Consider the following 18,756-nt stretch of genomic DNA (forward strand, 5'->3'; position numbering starts at 1 on the left):
TGATTTTAGTTGAAAGATACTGTCGCACTCATTTCGAAAATTTACATTAACATCTAATCAGGGCAATGAAACCCCCTTGAAATACACCTCAAAGTCTGAAAATTCGCATTGTTCTGAACAATCGCAACCACGCAAGCGACATTGATATGATCATTGTGCTGCATCGCTGCGATTGTTTAGAACAATGCTGATTTTCAACTTTGAGGTGTATTTCAAGGGGTTTCATTGCCCTGATTAGATTTTAATGTATATTTTCGGAATCAGTGCGACAGTAGCTTTCAAATAAAATCAACTTTATTGAATTTAAGCGCGCGGGTCGTCAGCTATGGGATTAGCAATTATGTTGCGTTCGGATTGCCGGGCAGTAATTTCTAGGGATGGTGTGAACGTGAGGTTCACGTTCGCGTTCTGGGTGTGAACCTCCGAAATTTAGAGGTTCACGTTCACAAACGAACCTTGGTAGGTTCTGCACTGTGAACCTTTTTCATATATTACAATTTTCACTTCATTATAACATCTTTGGTTGAAATTTATTGCATTTCACCTGCGGGCCACTCTATGCATGGCGTTGGCAACATTAAAAAATCAACACTATACGAGCATGCACCTTGGCAATCTGAGAAATTTTACTTGCTTTGTTACAAAAGTTGGCTCGAAATATACGGGATCAATCTTGATTTCATTATGTTTATTGTATCATAAAACCCAAATCCATTCGATTGCGGTGTTGGCTACTGCTGTATAACTTGTTAATGGGTATTATCGGTAGCGAGTATAGAAACCCGTGTTTTACACTCCGCTCAATATCAACGTCGCCGGGGCCTGCGATATTCGTATGCCCCGATGTAGCAGTACTCAGACGCCGAATACATTGTCCGGTCTGGTTTATACACCGTTAAGGCGTAAGCTTATATTCCGTTGCAAATCCGCGTCGGAATTGTTGGCAAAGCGACGGAAGATCTTTATTTTATGGGATTATTATATCATGTGATTGCCCCAGTTGATACATTTGACGACTTTTAAAGCGTCAATATGTACTTCAGCATTGTGGCATTATGCGGGGCGAGTCGTGGGTTGGTATCGTGACTATCACAACACTGAAATGTAGGGTTGGAATTAGCAATATGACGTCATGTGACGTCATGAGGTTCACGTTCGCGTTCACACAGAACCTTTCAAAAAGGTTCGCGTTCACACGAACCTGAACCTTTCAGAGGTTCACACCATCCCTAGTAATTTCCTCCGGCCAAGCAAGCGTGACGACGGGCGTTGCGTATCTCTCTGTATATTAGTTATCTACAGTTTATGGTACTTCGACCGAACCAAATTGGGATCGATATTTCGTTGTTGTTTTAATGTCACTTGTGTTTCGACTACTATAATCATGTACATCAGACCGATATGTCTTATTATATGATTTCTGATTAGTCGACTTGCACCACGGCCCACTTTGGTTTTGCGGATTTACGACACAGCTCTGATGCGGACCACATGACGATCATTAGTCGCTGTTGATCTTTCGAGAAATCAACATTGTATAAATATTTGCAATCATGGCTAGTCAGGATTTTTTTATGAGAAATCACGGCCCACTTTGGTTTTGGGGATTTCCGAGACAGCTCTGACGCGGATAACATGACAATCACCAGTCGCTGTTGATCTTTCGATAAATCAAGATTGAATAAATAGTTGCGATCATGGCTAGTTTGGATTTTGTATGAGAACTGCAACCATACAGTTTACATGACGATTACCTAACATATTTTGAGATGAATGAATTATATTAGCAAAATCACACCATACAATTGTCAGTATCGTTCCAGCTATAGCTTATGGAAAAAGTGTTGAGTAAGTGTTAATAAGGCAGGCACGTTGGTGGGATGCTTCGACCAGTTTCAATTTTTTTATTGTGGAGGTAGGGAAGATGTCGTACCGATGGATCACAAATTGAAAAATGATCTCTGGCCCTCAAATCTTCTGCCGAGAATAGCGGATCTTTTGCTGTCGCAACACTTTGATACAAGCTTTAACTATTGCGGGCATCTACATGGATATCCTCCTTTTCAAAAAATATTTTTAAACGTTTAAAATTTGTTGCTCGAACGTATCCTCGGTACCCACCCGGTTGGTCCAATGGCACACGACCCTGGGACCTATGAGCCATACGCTCAGAACTCGAATTTTTCAACTTGCTTTTGCATGTGAGGAAAGATTCTGCCAGCATGCCATTGTATACAAAGTCGCGTAGAGTAATCATGGAATCATCATAATTTTTCAAGTATTTTCGGTTCTAGTGTCTCATCGGTACCACATCTCCTCTACACTAGGGAGTTAACGGTACGAGTGAATTTGGTGACAATCGAGCCCTGCACACGAAGCTGAGAAGAGCTATTTGCGTTATTCCTATATGGATGTTGTAACTTAATTTCTTTCAACCTTAAGGCGCTTAGTAATCGATGATGAAACGTTCGTCGATAGTGCAGCTTGATTGAGTTTAGATGAAGATATGTTTGGCCTTGTGAGGCTTTTTTATTTTAAAACACGAACTTCACTGAACTAAGGCATTTGGTACATCCAGTGCCATTATACCACCTGTGGTACTGAGACGTGAAGGATTGTTGTTGGTTGTTTATAATTTTTCTTTGACGAGAACCACGCAAATATCTTTGTTCGACGTCAAGGCACCTGACGTAGGCTATGTCGCGTATTTCGTTGTTTGAGATTCATCGTAATGTAGGAAAGGTCGAAGCTTAAGTGCCGGTAACAGCTTGTAGGGTTGGATGATTAGGATTTCATACCATATAGCATCTAGGCACCATATTTGAAAGACCATCATTTTATCATTATTCCGATGTAATAGAATTGCGGAGATTGAACACACATCATTTTCACAAGTAGCCTATATAGTATTGTATCTGAATTCGAATCATTCAACCTCATCCACCTGAAAAATCTTCCGCCATATATTTACTGACCAGTGAAAATATGACCATACCTTTCGGTAATATCCCCCTACCGCCTATATTTGACTAGATTGACACGCTTTTACGAGATAGTTGGACGTATAGGATGTTTGCTATTCGAATTGTTTTTGTTTGAGCAGCTCTTAATCCGGATACAAACGACATCCATTGTCCTTTATTGCATGTAATATTCGGTATGTGGCCATGTCAGCATCAGCATGCGACTAGGGTTGCAAAAATCAATTATTATTATTATTAATATTATTTCACATTTTACAGTGGTGCTTCTGTCCTTTTTATGTACATGAGTCTTTGTCTTTTCGGTAATCTTGGGGACGACTTCTTCAATCATTCGCACATTCAGACGTCAGTGTTTCTCGCACTCATGGGTCCCCGTCGAGGTCACTGCTGCCAACTTCTAGCACAGCTCAATTTCAGTCTGGACTTATCCAATGCAATTCAATTGCAGTGAGGTCGGCGGTGAGGAGCCCAGAGAAACCTCCGACACACAGAAGTTGGTCCTAACCGGGATTCGAACCACTGCCAGTGGTGTCGTGACGCCGGTGCTTCACCAACTGCGCTACTCGCTTCCCCACAAAAATCTGTCAAAAACAAACAGACAAGGCCATTGTTTAAAACATGTTTTTTTATTGTTGTTTTTTGAAGTTTTTTTGCCATGACGTCACGAATATTTACCTGTGACGTCAAAGAGGATTGATTTTGACAATTGAAAATATAGGGCAAATATAGCTCCTTTGACGAAATATCTACTTACTATAGCTGTTGGACCGACTATTTTGAGGTTTCCAACCCTTCAATATCGTACACGTCGGCCCTATCGAGTGGTAATTGTCTGTAGGCTCATACATCATGTTTTTGGAAAATATTTACACAATGATGACATGAGTTTACAACTTGAAAAAAACACAATTATGTGGCTTTTAAAAGGCATTTGTTTAAAACACTGTTTAAAACATGTTTTAAACAAAGTGTTTTAAAACACCGTTTGTTTTAAATACAACCCTACACGAGACACTTGACCATGTGCGTAAATATTCTGGATAGGGTAGAGTTAGGGTTATAATATATTGTGGGGTAAATTCCACGATGAGGGTTGACGTTCGAGTTGGTTTCTTGGTAGTTATGTAACATGATAAAGTGTCGCATGTTCAACCGTCTCTTTTAAGTGTGTCACATAGATACATACCGTATATCAAGCAGGATTCGCTTTCAACCCTTATCGGCACATGCTTTGACATTTTGTCAAAATCGATTTGAGATTCCTCTCGTTCCTTAGGCACTAGTTCAGTGATATTCGATGACGATGAAAAACTTCTGTCTCCGGATTCAAGACTTTATTTTTGTCGCGCCGTTAAAGCGTTGTCTTTGCTAAGTTATCTCATGGTATGATTTCGATTCACCGTTGAAATGTACGAGAGGAGACGGTAAATATGATTGAATATTTCTGTTTGAAAATAGTATGAACAGTCAATTATTTTTCGAGAGACGATATTGCTAGCTAATTCGGAAAACAATATTGCGAAGTAATCAACGAAATCTGCGTCACCAAACCACATCATATATATTCGTCAAATTAATTAGGAGTCGCTTTTAACCGCATCAATCTTACGGTCACAGAGACGATAAGTCGATATCCTGTCAAAATATAAAATATGGAAATGAAGATCCGACTCTGTAGGGCTACCATATTTTGGAAATCTGAAAAGAGGGCACTTTTTCAAAATTTTCATACTTATAATACTGGAGTGCAATCCGGAAAAATGGTATATTCATCCCGACTTTGTGGTTGGTTGACTAAAAAATGTCATTTTCTGGCTCAAGTAGTCGGTTGTAATTCGTTAGCATGGAGTGTCAAAAGCTGCAAATTGAGCTATGCGATGCATATTGATGCATCTCAGGAGGTAACAATTTTCGGAACACCATGGGCTGCTAGATTACGATATGATAGGTAAGTGCTAGATTGCGAAACGATACTTTCAAAAGTTATGATGGGCCATATTTTCTGTGATTAAATATTTCATGTGGGCAACAATGCGGTGTGAACGGGACAATGCAACCCGCTACCTAAATTATATTCACCGACAATTTCGTGAAAACATATTTGTTACACATACCTACTGTGGGCAAAGCGCGAGGAAAATTCTGAACTTTACTTTTATGAAAATCAAGTGTTGGTATTCGGCGAAAACAGCCCCGAAATTTCTCATGCTATCTTTCTGATTGGAGGATTAAACTACTTTTATTTGACAAACTGAAAATAGCGAAAAGTAAGTATGTAGATCACAAAATATTACGAAGTAGAAGTACCGGAAAATTAGACTTATTTGAGAAAGTATCGGAAGCAGCGGAAAACAACTTGAGTACTTCGAAAAAGTAGAAGTACATCGTTACTGACAACCTTCGCCTATGTGCGGTGGCATAACACCGCCATTTAAATACATGCTTACTAGTCTGTACTGTATGGGTCGCTAAATTTACCGTGTTTTGTTCACAAGAACTCATTTTAAATTCTGGATAACCAATATTGCGGTCACAAAAACGTAGTATGAGCACCGTGACGTGCAATAACGCTTTCGCAGAATTGCACGGGATAATGGTACACAAGAAGTTTCTGTTGCAATAAAAGGCTATCACTAATCGTTACTGGCAGACGTCCCAAGAATATTGAGTATGGTTGTCATAGGTACCCTTTCAGGAAAATTTGTATTCTTTTCTCTAGAAATCGAAACTTTCCTCGGAGGCCGTCTAAATGTCGTCTTTTATGGAGTTTGTTAAAAGTGCTCAAATATTTGCCAAAACTGGACTCCGAAGTACGGAATGGCAGGGTCAGCCAAATAACAATATAAAAGATCATGCTACGACGACTATGTCTGGAGCTAGACCGGAAAAACGGCCGTTTGTCAAGTCGACACATGCATTGTCGGAAGAAACGGGCATTTCGGGAGTCAATTCTCGTATATGACCTTTTTGTAGCCAGGCCACTACTTTTATTCGCAACTTGTTTCAAATAACACGATTTCTGCTCCGGAATTGTAACATTCACTACTTGTGAGAAGTGTCCTTTTCTTTGGAGCTCAAAACATGGTAATCCTAATATTGAATGTACACAAACGAGCAAATATATTGTCCGTTACACCCGGCATAGACCTCTGCTAAACTTTAAGTTGGATAAAACGTAATGCCTAAAGTAAAAAGACGTAAGTAGGATCTTAGTCAAATCGAATCGGATTCACGTTTCTGCAGAAAACGTACGAGCAACTGCCACAGCCATTGGTGTTATTCATGCGAGTCGCCACTATCAATGCAGAGAGTATTTACTGACAATAGAAAGTCTTCGCAAATTTTATTGAACCGAGCATTTTCAAGGTGCTGGAATAGAGGGATTTTAAGTTGTCGGAAATAAAGGCCTATGGCAGGGGTTCTCAGCCGATCTTTGCCCGTGGCCCATTTTCCGGTTTGAAAATGTTCTGTGGCCCACCTCTTATCCTAGATTCATAGTCCGGTTCAAGGCGTGGTCATCGCTGGCGCCGATATGCCTATTTCTCTAAAATATGCGCATTTTTCTCTTACTGATCATTACAAATGTAGATCTTCAAAGCAATGAAATCGCGCCAAGCGCGACGAAAATTTTAAAGTTGAATAAATCTCCTTCAACAAACAAACGACCAAAGAAATTTGGGCCCCTTTGAGCTCCCCCAATTGGGAGTTTTAGGTGCGGCGGTTGCGGTCCTGGTAGATCGTGTAACTCATGCGTACATTAATATGGCCGCTGTTCCACTCACGTCGCGAAACTCAATAATCTAATCCCCGTATCCACGGTGTGATTGGGGTTTTAGTTCCACTATGGTGCGGATTGGGGCTGGGCCAGCCTCAAACAATTCTTTGGTGATACTGCTGCACAGATGTAGAGAAAGAATATTTCAATGTTCAAGCTGTACAATGTAGCCTACATATATGTCCTGTATCTATTGAAGTTGCGAAGTCGATCAGTCCAATGGTAGAATCATTTCATGTGACTCTTACATTATGTACGATGATTTCAAGGCCGAAAATTTTGAACCGACTCCAAACATTAATGTGCTGCTCTAACTCCTCAATGCATCACGATTCGTTGCGGTGGTGCCGTATACTTCGATAGGAAGTTGAATTAATAATAAATTGCGATTATGGCTATTCTTATATTACAATAATACGACCTGCCAAAGTACCGTCAATCTATATCAAATACAGCACTTCTGTCCGAGTTTAATGAACACCCCTTTCAACGGCATACGACATACGACACTGCTGGTATACTTGGTCACTTCAGCACTAAGTTCAAGTTAATATATAATTGAAATTATTTTCGTTGACTTTAGCCGTAGGTTGTCGTAACCGGGGGATAAACGCCTTTACGTCCCTTCAGAGTCGGATGAAAAACTTACGGCAGCCTACGTAAAATTTGATAATATGAATATATTTTTGAGCGAATAACAGAACAAATATAACCAACTTTTCACTAGTTCTACAATATCCCAAATAGCTCTGTGGCCCACCTCAAATGCTCCTGTGGCCCACCAGTGGGCCATGGCCCACCCTTTGAGAACCCCTTGCCTATGGTATTTGTCTCGTGTTATGGTATGGCATAGCCTGTATACACGCTCGTGTATGCGAGTTTCGACCAACCACACTACTTGAACATGACCAGTATGCGTGATTTCTAAGACGGAGAACACTACGCTATGCGTCGTCGTATGCGACGTCATCGTGATTGTTTATCCGCCATTGCATTTGTTATACATCAGAGGTCTCAAACACGCGGCCCGCGAGAGCATTTTGTGCGGCCCGCGACAGCATTTGGGAATTTTAAGTATTCACCAATATATTCAAGTGCCATATATCTTTTTTAGATATAAGAACTCAAAGTTCTCGCTAAAACCAATACAAAAATCACTGAAATTTTAACAAACATCACTTTTAAAAGCTACCATGAGGTAGAAGATCAGCTATTACGTCACATTTCTAGTTCATGATGATAAAACGGGACCCGTTGATGATTCGTGACTGAATATTGTGATTTGGTTTGGTGCGACCTTGTCGTAAAATTACTCGATTTCGGATTGACTGGCAATTAAATAAAAATGACTCGAGTTGAGTCGGGTCAAACGCTGAAATGGGAGGACTTGCGACTCGGAATGGTGACTTGGTAATTCTACGGACGCAAACTTTCAAGGGGAATAGTAATATATCAAAAGGTCGTAGCTTGCGTTGCGTAGGGTATGTAGGTATCTAATCAGGTCAGTATGGCAATCTTTGATATTCTGTGACCCCAGTGACGTATAGTTGGTTACATGCTGTATGTTGTTTGTTCTCTTCACCCATGTTATTATCAGTGGTGAGTAAGGTAGCAGTACGCTCTACAGCTGTAACACCAACGAATTCTTCGCCGATTGGACATCTCTATTCCGGGGGTTAGGGTCCGTAGACCCCAACGTGGTACGAAGCACCACATCAGGGTGTACGAGATGCATTGTAGAATTTGTAGGCCTATATGCTGTGGAATATTTTCTTGGCCAATTTATTCAACAGGAAAATAGTCTTCGCACTACACGCGATTTTGTGAATGGGCTTTCTGATTTTAATATAGGTACCATCCGAAATTGTGTTGAAAATGGACACGGGCTATACGAGAAATCTTATTGTAAGCACAAGGGGTACGATCGCTAAAAAGGTTAAGAAGCAATGCTAGTGCTATGGCTCAATGCTATTATTATGGCTCAATAATGTTTATATTCAAGTTGTTGCAAAATTTTATGCTTATTTAATTTGAGTTTGGCAATGACAATAACAATAGCTTATACTCATATATATACTATATAGTAAATGACATTTCCACGATGTTTGTGGAATGCCTGTCTGCAAGTTCCCGTCAACTACGGTCATTGAATATCCCGATTATTGATGCGGCGGCTTGCGGCGTCATCAAAACTAGGAAATTGGCCCGCGAGCACATTTGAGTGTGAGACCTCTGTTAAACATAATATCTATGCAAAACCGTATATGTAATCGGCTACAATTGACGTTCAAATAAGATGGAGAAATCGTTTTACAGTTTTCAAGTCGAATTGACGGTTTTGCTCACGTGACATTACAGCACCCAAACATATATTGTACTTTTACAGCAAATGTTATTAACTTATATAAGACATACAACTGATAATTTAGTAGACTCGTCTCGTGAAAGGTTTTAAAAAGATGAAAACTGTGTTGTGCTTTATTACTGCCGTATTTCTGGTGAAGAAAGCCTTTTCAGTGTGTAAGTAAAGTATAGTGAACTGCCCGTTGAAGAATATTGACTTGAATTCCACTCATCGGCATATAGGTACATCAGCTTCGGTAATCGTTGACGGCTATCGTTACACAAACATTTTGCAGCAAAAATCTTTTAGTGAAGCGTCCGGATATTGCGATAATAATGTGGATGGTGGGTATTTAGCTCACATAAAGTCGGACACCGTGTCACAAGCTGTGGATCAATTAACGAGGTAATTCCGACTAATTATTAGAAACTGACCTGCATTACACGAAAGAAAAGTTGATTAACATGATCACGCCGTTATAACCTTTACTTTGTTCGTTAACGTGAAACAACGAAGGTTAGTAAACTAAACGCTTTTGGATCCAGAAAAGTTGCAGTTTTATGCTATCTCGCTTGAGAAAGGGGCGCTGCCCATGAAATGGGTTGATAGTGGACGCTGTCTATAAACTAGCACTGTCGGGATGACTCGAGTCATGACTTGACTTGAGTCAGACTCGAGTCCCATTTTTCGTATGACTTGACTTCACTCGAGTCACTTTGCTAAAATGACTTGACATGACTTGACTCGGCGTATCAGAAATTTGGATTGACTCGTGACTCGAACCAAAATTCATGAGTCAATTTCAAGTCATTAAGTAATCGGTATCGATAAAAATCAATGCGTCTTCCGTATGTTCGGATTGTTCGCGAAACGCTGGTGTACCCCGTGAGAGCGACCAATCATTCAATGATCATGTGTTTTACTATTGAATGTAAACATTCGAAAGTTTTACTGAGCCTCCACTGTTCTCTCACAAATAATTTGACCACAAACGAAGTGATCGAAACTTAAAGCTCACGTTGTCGTAAACTAGTGGTAAAGTAATTTAATAGCAAAATATCAATTTCTGTTCTCTGTTCTCACCTCAACCAAACCTCTTGTTTTATTGCAATTGAATTCGAATATGGTTTATATAATCCTCAACCATCGGCGCAGGCTCGAATTGTATCATATCAATATGTAGATGGGGAATGTGTTGCATCTTATCAATTCGTTTCTCTATTTTGGCTGGTAACTATAAACTTAGGCTATGCAATTACTTACGTAGTTGAACAGTTCTACGTATATGTGAGCAATACAGCGCCTTCTTACGTGTATATTTAACTCTGTATTCGTTCATCCGTTCAGAATCAATGACCACTCAATCTGTATTTCACACATCTAGCAAAATGCAATGACGTAATCGTGCCTCATACTTCGAAAAGGCAACTTGACTTGAATTGTGACTTGACTCGTGACTTGAGTTGACTTAACTCGACTTGACTCGAGTCACCTCCAAAAATCAAGTGACTTGACTTGACTCGAGTCACGTTCGAAAATCGATTGACTCGACTTGACTCGAGTCAAAATGAGCAATGACTCGAAATGACTCGTGACTCGAAGGTAGTGACTTGATCCCAACACTGTAAACTAGGTGGCAGGGCGCTGATGGCAAATTGGGGCTGTGTAGGTTTAGAGGGCAACTGCTATGTAGTGTTGAAGCAATTGGGGAGTTTAACAGAAAAACACGCAGTAAAGTACAAAATCGACCAAGTCAAAATAATTTATGATCGATCTAAGCGTCGGTCTGTTCAAGCAGCTGTACCGTAAAAGTTCATTTTACTCGACAATGTATATCCTGAGGTGGCCACCAATGGACTGATTCAGCAGAAACCAGAAAACGTGGTCCATTGCGTGGCGAGAACTGCGATGTAGGCCTACTTGAACACTTATTGTTATGTTCATTTAGGTGTGTATTAGCATTCAATTTCGTTAAATTTCCGAGCATGAAATGATTGAGGAGCCGACTACATTGCAGAATTTTTGTGCTCACACCAAAGTTCAATATCTCCTAACAATCGGTTTGGATTAGGGCTGAATTTGAAACAAAAATCAATTAAAAACAAACATGTTTAAAACAAGGCCCTAATTTTAAAACATGATTTTATATTTCTTTTGTTTTAAAGCCATGACGTCAAGAATATTCATTGTGACGTCATAATGGATTGACATCGACAATTGAAAATATAGGGTAGATATAGCTCCTTTGAAGAAATATCTGCGCTATAACTGTTGAACCGACTATTTTGAGGGTTCCAACCATCCCATATCGATATACGTCGGTTAAATCAGGTGGCAATTGTCCGTAGGATCATTCATCATGTTTTTGGAAGGTATTTAAACAATTGTGGCATGATTTTACATCTTAAAAAAAACAATTTTGTTTGTTTTTAAAAGGCATTTTATTAAAACACTGTTCGGTAGCTCAAAAAAGCCTGGGTGCCACTGTTAAGGTGAAAACTAATCAAATATTGAATATTATAGCTGAAAATATACAAAATAACGACATGCGACACTTTCTGAAATGTAGTGGTACACATTGAATTTAGGGGATGCGACCAATCCTTTCGGTTCGGTTTGGAGTATGACACCGGTGTAAATGGATCGGGATGGTACTGGATCGGTTTCTCATACTATTACTACTACTACTACACAGTCGACCCGCAGCTCTTGTCAGAAGATGAATCAAGATGGTAATATTGACTGCAATGTTTCTTGGTTAATGTGTAATACAATTCAATACATAGGCCAACACTACTTCAAAACCGGGATATTTTCTTGACCTAAATAATTTTTGTACTATCACCGACAAGATGACGTAATGATGAAGCGTCCGGCTTCTTGGTCGTGGGTTCGATCCTCGGCCGGGTCTGATTAGTAACACTGGTATCCATGACTTCCGCGCTTGGTGCTCATGCATTACTACGATAGCATGAAGGTATGGTGCAAGACTTAGTCTTAGAAAGCCGTACAATGGCTGTATCTGCACCTTCCTTGTCCAGCGGCATATGCACATCATGCTCTGATGGTATGCATATGCAGTTATGCACATATCGTGTATCGTGTATGTTTATCATGAGTCGGTATATATGCCGCAAAAACATCAAGGACAAAAATCAACTACGTCATTTCCTTTCTTTTCCTATGGACCTTATGTATTCGTGCAAATTTCTTGATGCATTAATTTTCATAGGTGATGCGTCATTTTATGATCGGGTAATTTCAATGTAATGTCAAACGTGATATTCAAACTATTTTGAAGATCTGAACCTATGCTGTTCTGACACATGGACCGGAAATAGCGGCGGCTATCATTATAAAGTTATTTTAGGGACACCGGGGAAGGCGGTGAAAGTTATGACAGTAGTGCCTGTGTCGTACCTAACAATCGGACATGGATAGCTGCAGCTGATGACGATTGGTCGCAATGGTTCATTTGCGAAACAAGTAGACGGATTTGCAATCTTATAACAAATGTGATGTCAACTGTGCTCTTTATTGTAGACCTGCTTACTGTGCAAACTGAGTTCGAAGAAATATATATGAAATTCGGCGAAAATAATTATCTGAACCTCGCGATTCGAAGCATCGATGGCCCAGTGAATATTACTGTGTACCAAGACGGAAACCATTTTCATTCTTATCCCAAGCTCTTTGAAACGCAAATTCATCGAATAGAATTGGAGTTCGAGACTGGATTATATGAATTTGTCGGAACGCGTGACGACTATAGCCGGACCGCGAGCACATACATTTTCATGCTAGGTAATGTTGGCATACTTAACATACTTAAAAACGATCAATATGAATATCGCACAGCTTTGTACAGCTGATGATAGTCTATTTGATATGAGGTGTTTTGGATCGATCCCACATTAAATTCTCATTTACAAATGAGTAGTTTCTTCGTCCTTGAGGAGGTTGCGATTGAAGGGCGTCTCCATGCACCATAGACATTTTCGCAAAGGTTATCCGGTGGCATAAGTGTATTATTCCCGTCCATCGGGTGCTATATATAGAGTCAGTGGTGGCTTTTGGGGTGGGCGTGGTGGGCAGTCGTCCGGAGCTCCCGTGCTGGTCGAAGACCCCCCTCCTTATTTTAAGTGCTTTTTTCATGGATTATAGCAAGTAAACGTGAAAATCCGTGTACCAATCAAGAAGATAATACCGCGCAGATGTGTCAATTATCATTAAATCTCTGCATTCGTTAGAAAAGTCCCATATCCCGATAATCATCACCTTCATCAACTTAGTTTTGATGTAGTCTATCCTTGCACACATGTAATATTAGAGATGGCCAAATCCAGCACCTGGCTCAAACCGTGACGTGGTGATAGATAGATAATAACAATAATAGATACGAAAGATGAGTTACGATTACATATTTCTAGGGCCCCACCGGAAAGTATCGACCAGCCTCCCCCGATTCGTAGGGCCTGAATAGAGTAGGCTAATGTGTGATAGAGAGGTGTCGAAGATGTGTGGATATTATATTTTCACAGCTTTATCATTTCAACCTTGTTGAAAACTTTGCTTCGAAGGAAATCATTTTCATTGATGAAAAAGAAACAAAGGAAAATTAATTATTGGAAGGATTCTTGTTTTCGACGGCCACCTAAATCGTTTCCTATTTTCTTTAGCTGAGACATGCGTTGAAGCTCCATATTTTCTAAACGCCAATATTGGTCCTGAGTGCGCTGCAGATAGTGATTTGGATACCTCATGTAAGATAACGTGCAATGACGGTTATTATGTGGTCGGCATTTCTCGCGCCACATGTGTCGACTCTCATCCAAGCAATTCTACCAATTTCGTCGGAGAATGGGACTACGGGGATACTGAGTGCATACGTGAGTCCATGCAATTGTAGTGGTCATCTAAAATCGTGATCCGTCACCTTACGCTGAATCATGAATTTGTCGACAGGACCTGTTATTTTCAATACATGTGTTCTCTCTTCGTTCACGCCAAACAAGAGTATAACATGGCATGTTGTAGATTGAAATTAATTTTGATGACGAACATGGATATCTGTAAGTCTGTAATATACAGATTTTATTTTGATACCAAACACACCCATTTGAAGACGATGCGGTTGCTCGAGCAATATGAGCAAATATGAATAGTCTTTATATTTACTTTCATACGCTCTGAATTGAATGTTATTGTTTGCCATTGTCAAGGCAATCACGATAAGAAAAATTCAGGAAATTTATAGAGAACGGATATGAACTCGACTTATGTTTATTGAAGTCAAGTATTGAATCTGAAATGAAAATCTCAAATATTGGCATACTACGAAATATTGGTAGGGGTTTCAGCTTTCCAGTGACCACTATCTGGCCACAGATTTATATGTGGTCAGACACAAATATCTCGCGGCCGGCAACAGTAAATTTCATGGCCGGCCATACGAATTCATCATAGCCGAGCACCAGTTCATGACCAGTTCATGATTTTTGCACATCTGCAATACATTTAGTTGGAACAAATTAGGCCCTTTCCATCCACTTTGATTATACTCGAAGAGACCTTCTTTATTTGTACTACGAACCTAGTGACTAGGTTTGTAGACGACTTCCACTGATATTACCATTTAAGTTTATTAAGTAGTTCGGGCATGGTGCTATATTACCACGGCTCTGTTTACCTTCTACGTTCGAGATTTAGAAATGACAAACTGAAAATTGGAACAATTTCTAATATGACCGCATATTGATTAGTCAAGCTGCTCCGTGGCCGGCCACAAAATGTCATGGGAATTACACAGCTTTTGTGAACATATAAAGATTTTTCGACACATATTTGGTATACAATGTTCTTTCCAATTATCTACAATCGATAACGATTACCCATGACGAGTGTCAGCCGAATATTATGGGCCCATTTCCATATAAAAAGACATCAAAATCAACAGTTACCAGTTACCACCGTGTCGATACTATCTTCGTTGCTTCTAGATTTCTATGCTATGTATTTCCTCTTTCATGTAGCGGGCATACCTCTTTTTAATGTATACTACCATCGATTTTTCTGTCTGATTGATATAGAGCAGTGTCTCCCAAACTTTTTTGAGCTACCGCCCCCCCCCCTGGAAAACGAATAAAGTGCCACCGCCCCCCGACACCCCCTCACCACACCTAATCATAAAACTAAAGTTGTTCCGTATTTAATCAGAGATATCCCTTCATTTAATACTGATAATAACGACTCGGTTATTATTATTATTTATATTCTTTATTCACAGTTAAACTGGTAGATACACACATAATCCGGGGAGCAACCTGCCCCCAAAGGAAAATGGCGAGATTGGAGTAAATTTTTAAAATTTCAGTAATACATTCAAATTGTTATTCCTATGCAATACACGGAGAAGTCAGATTACAGAATTGCAGCAGATGAAGAATTGGCAAGGGTTACAGAGCAGAGGTAGAGATGATTGAAGATGAAGAATCGAAATTACAGAAATTATGCTGTGATTCACAAGCGTAATTTTAGTCCAGTGGTGCATTCAAGGCCTTCCGAAGAATGTGCACAGTGCCCAATAATGTGATCTTTTGGATCATGTCGAATCGAACGTTACCCGGAATTTGTTGGATATGTCTCATGAGTTTTTTGCTCACGACCCCTGTAGCACCAATGACTATCGGTACAATGTTTATTTTGCATCGCCACATTTTCTCACATTCCATTTTGAGGTCTGCGTATTTGGAGTATTTTTCTGATTCTTTTTGCAGTAGGTTGTGATCAGCTGGGACAGCCAGTTCAATGAATAAGCATTAGGGTTGTTCAGATTTGAAAAATTGTCCGGAAACTTCGACCATTGTGATCCAAATGATGGTTTAGTACACAAAAACACTTTTTTGAGCAATTTTGGTTAACTTCATCGTGATCTTCTATTTCCTCAAAGCCCCCAAAGATCCGGGGGCCATTTCTCCTTACTACAACTGATATGCCAGAGTGTTTACCTTGATCTTATCCTGAAGTACTGCTCTGTAGTGTTGTCCGTGTAGCCAGTTCGTAGCATTTGTGAATTTAGCCGTTGAAAACGGTCGTGTAGAGATGGGAAATTGCCAGGTAATATATCTGTTTACAAAACTGTACTTGATTGCTGGCTTATAAATGTCAGTTGTATCTCCGTTATCCTTTTCAAAACCTGTCTATCGTGTTCATGGGAAGCATGTATTAGTTGCACGGGTGACACTTGTTTGTTATGGACCGTACATCGAGTGTGCGCCGTTGGGTTACAAGTCGAGAACTAAGGCAGTTATTTGCAGCTAGTTTTTTTTGCCAGTTAATGTTATTGAAAGGTGTGTAATATGTAATGTCAGTAATATTTGTCTCAATTTTAGTGCATCTGTAAAATAAAAAGTTATCTCATTTGATGGTATAGTGCAACTTAGTTGAAGAAGAATGTCTGAACAAAAGCGGGGAAAGGTTGTGCCGGATCCACCAAAACATGATCGAAGTCGGGTCTCTATTTGATCAGATATTTATCTGAGTGTATTAGTCACTCCAAGTTTCTGACTCTACGTCAGCTTCTACAGTATTTGCTATGTCTGAAAGAAAACTGCCCCAAGAATACCACAACACAGGAATTTTTTCTTCAAACTGTTAAAGAGGTTGCCAAAGTATGGAATATGGCCAGAATACCTATGGAAGAAATGCAGGACATTGTTTCGATGCTGCGAAAAGTTCATGACACTTGGTATGATCCCAAAAAGAACATGGATCGGTCAGGTGATGTTGGGGAAAAGCGCCAAGCATTTTGTGATAAACTCGATAAGTTGTGGGACATTGCGACGCAATTCACTTAGAAGAATGAAGACGTCTCATTTTATGAGGACCAACAGCATTCTCGCAGCTCACAACTCGCAGGAAAATATGAGATCTTTGAAAGAAGTCAGGCACAGATTCCAACTGAGATCAGTGACAAACCTATTTCAGCATCTGTGACTCTGCGAGCACAGGTTTTAGTGATGAATTTGTCACCTTAATGTCCTCGTCATCTGGGGAGGAAACCAGTACTCGACCCTCTAAATATGATGCTGCAATCACATATCCTTCATTTATTAAACATCAAGCTCCAAGAAACTTGTTAGATCACAAACATGTTACTGATGTGCTGGACCGTCTAAAATTGACTGATAACCAAGCAACTATGCTACTTAGTGCTTTCATACATGCATGCAGATGGGATATTAACGACTTTGTGCTATCCAGATCAAGTATAAAGAGACATAGAGCGGCTAATGGCCTTGGGTTTCGCATGATATATTTGAATCATTCAAACAAGACCTACCCAATCATGCTGCTATACACTGGGATGGAAAGTTGACAGAAGACAGATTTGGAACAAACTATGAAGCATTGGCTGTGATATTGTCTTATCCTCAGCATACAGATGAAAAATTACTTGGAATTCTAAACATATTTTCAATAATAACAATTGTCGCAAGCCACGAAAATGTTATAGCGTGCTGAATATTTTTTTGCCATAATCTGCTTCATAAGTTTGATTATGCAAAATGTTCTCGCAATAAATTCATTGAGTTTCAGAAACATACATCTTCCTCACTTGACTCTCGTCTTGTTTTAAGAGCAAGCCTGGTATCATGAACTTGTAGTGCTTTCACAATGTTACTCCGTAGATATCCTTGTCATATTCCACACTTCCACACTATGGCAACCTCTTAGACAGTTTGAACAGGAGAGTCCTGCGTTTTCGCCGTCTTCGGGCAGAAAGTGATTACACAGTATTTTGCAAATGAACTGGAATTGAGGCGGAGACACTGACATTGCACATCACATTCCTACTTAACTGATCTTTCACCAACATTCACGAAGTAAAAACCACCTGGAAATGCATGCATTTGTTTCATTCATACAACCTGACTAGTTGCAGTAGTAGGCCTACAGATTACAACACATATTCCAGAAGGTCAGCCTGACGTAGTAGTTCAGTGCAATTGTCAAATATATATATATTAACTTGATATTTCTCACATATAGACGGTCATTTTCAACTGCAAACTCCACTAAAGGTATAATCATCACCGCTAAGAACCGCTTTTCAATATGAGCTAGGTAAACACAGTCTGGGGAATCCCCAATAATTAGGAGAATTGGCCTCTGATCTTTGGGGGCTTTGAGGAAATAGAAGATCACGATGAAAATGGCCAAAATTGCTCATAAAAGTGTTTTTGTGTACTACACCATCATTTGGATCACAATGGTCGAAGTTTCCTGACAATTTTTCAAATCTGAACAACCCTAATAAGCATTCTCTTTTCTTTTTTAGTTTGACGATTATATCCGGGCGGTTGTTATTATTATTATTATTAATGAGGAGATTTAAGTGGCGCGTGTCGCCGTTTCCAGCCTTGTGCACCACGGACAAAATATGTAATCAAGGATCGAGTTTTCGTGCTCTGGGACATAGGCTTATAATAAATTTCAAACTATATAAACTTTCAAACTATATATACAAGTTACATGAAGTAATAAACTCGGCGACCGGCGTAAATAATTGCGGCATAGTAAGTAAATTGGTTAAAGTAAACGGTACATTAAGCTTGGTACATGCGTCGGCAAGAAATGTTCGGTGAAAGTCA

General features: G+C 39.7%; 1 protein-coding gene across 2 annotated transcripts in view; it reads left to right on the top strand.

Moving 5' to 3' along the window:
• Positions 1-8,272: 8,272 nt before the first annotated feature.
• The window catches only part of LOC145437837 (uncharacterized), a 62,820-nt gene continuing 52,336 nt past the window's right edge, over positions 8,273-18,756 (top strand). Inside the window, exons 1-6 of one of the 2 annotated variants that reach the window (XM_080315149.1) lie at positions 8,273-9,279; positions 9,346-9,508; positions 11,692-11,835; positions 12,474-12,589; positions 12,647-12,907; positions 13,783-13,992. In XM_080315149.1, coding sequence (XP_080171275.1) covers positions 9,219-9,279; positions 9,346-9,508; positions 11,692-11,835; positions 12,474-12,589; positions 12,647-12,907; positions 13,783-13,992 — 955 coding nt within the window. In that variant the 5' untranslated portion in view covers positions 8,273-9,218. The remainder of the gene's footprint in view (positions 9,280-9,345; positions 9,509-11,691; positions 11,836-12,473; positions 12,590-12,646; positions 12,908-13,782; positions 13,993-18,756) is intronic. The other variant, XM_080315148.1, reaches the window with a different exon arrangement.

This window comes from Botryllus schlosseri, chromosome 4 (assembly GCF_051294905.1).
Source record: "Botryllus schlosseri isolate E-star chromosome 4, Bs_hap1, whole genome shotgun sequence".
NCBI classification, from domain to species: Eukaryota; Metazoa; Chordata; class Ascidiacea; order Stolidobranchia; family Styelidae; genus Botryllus; species Botryllus schlosseri.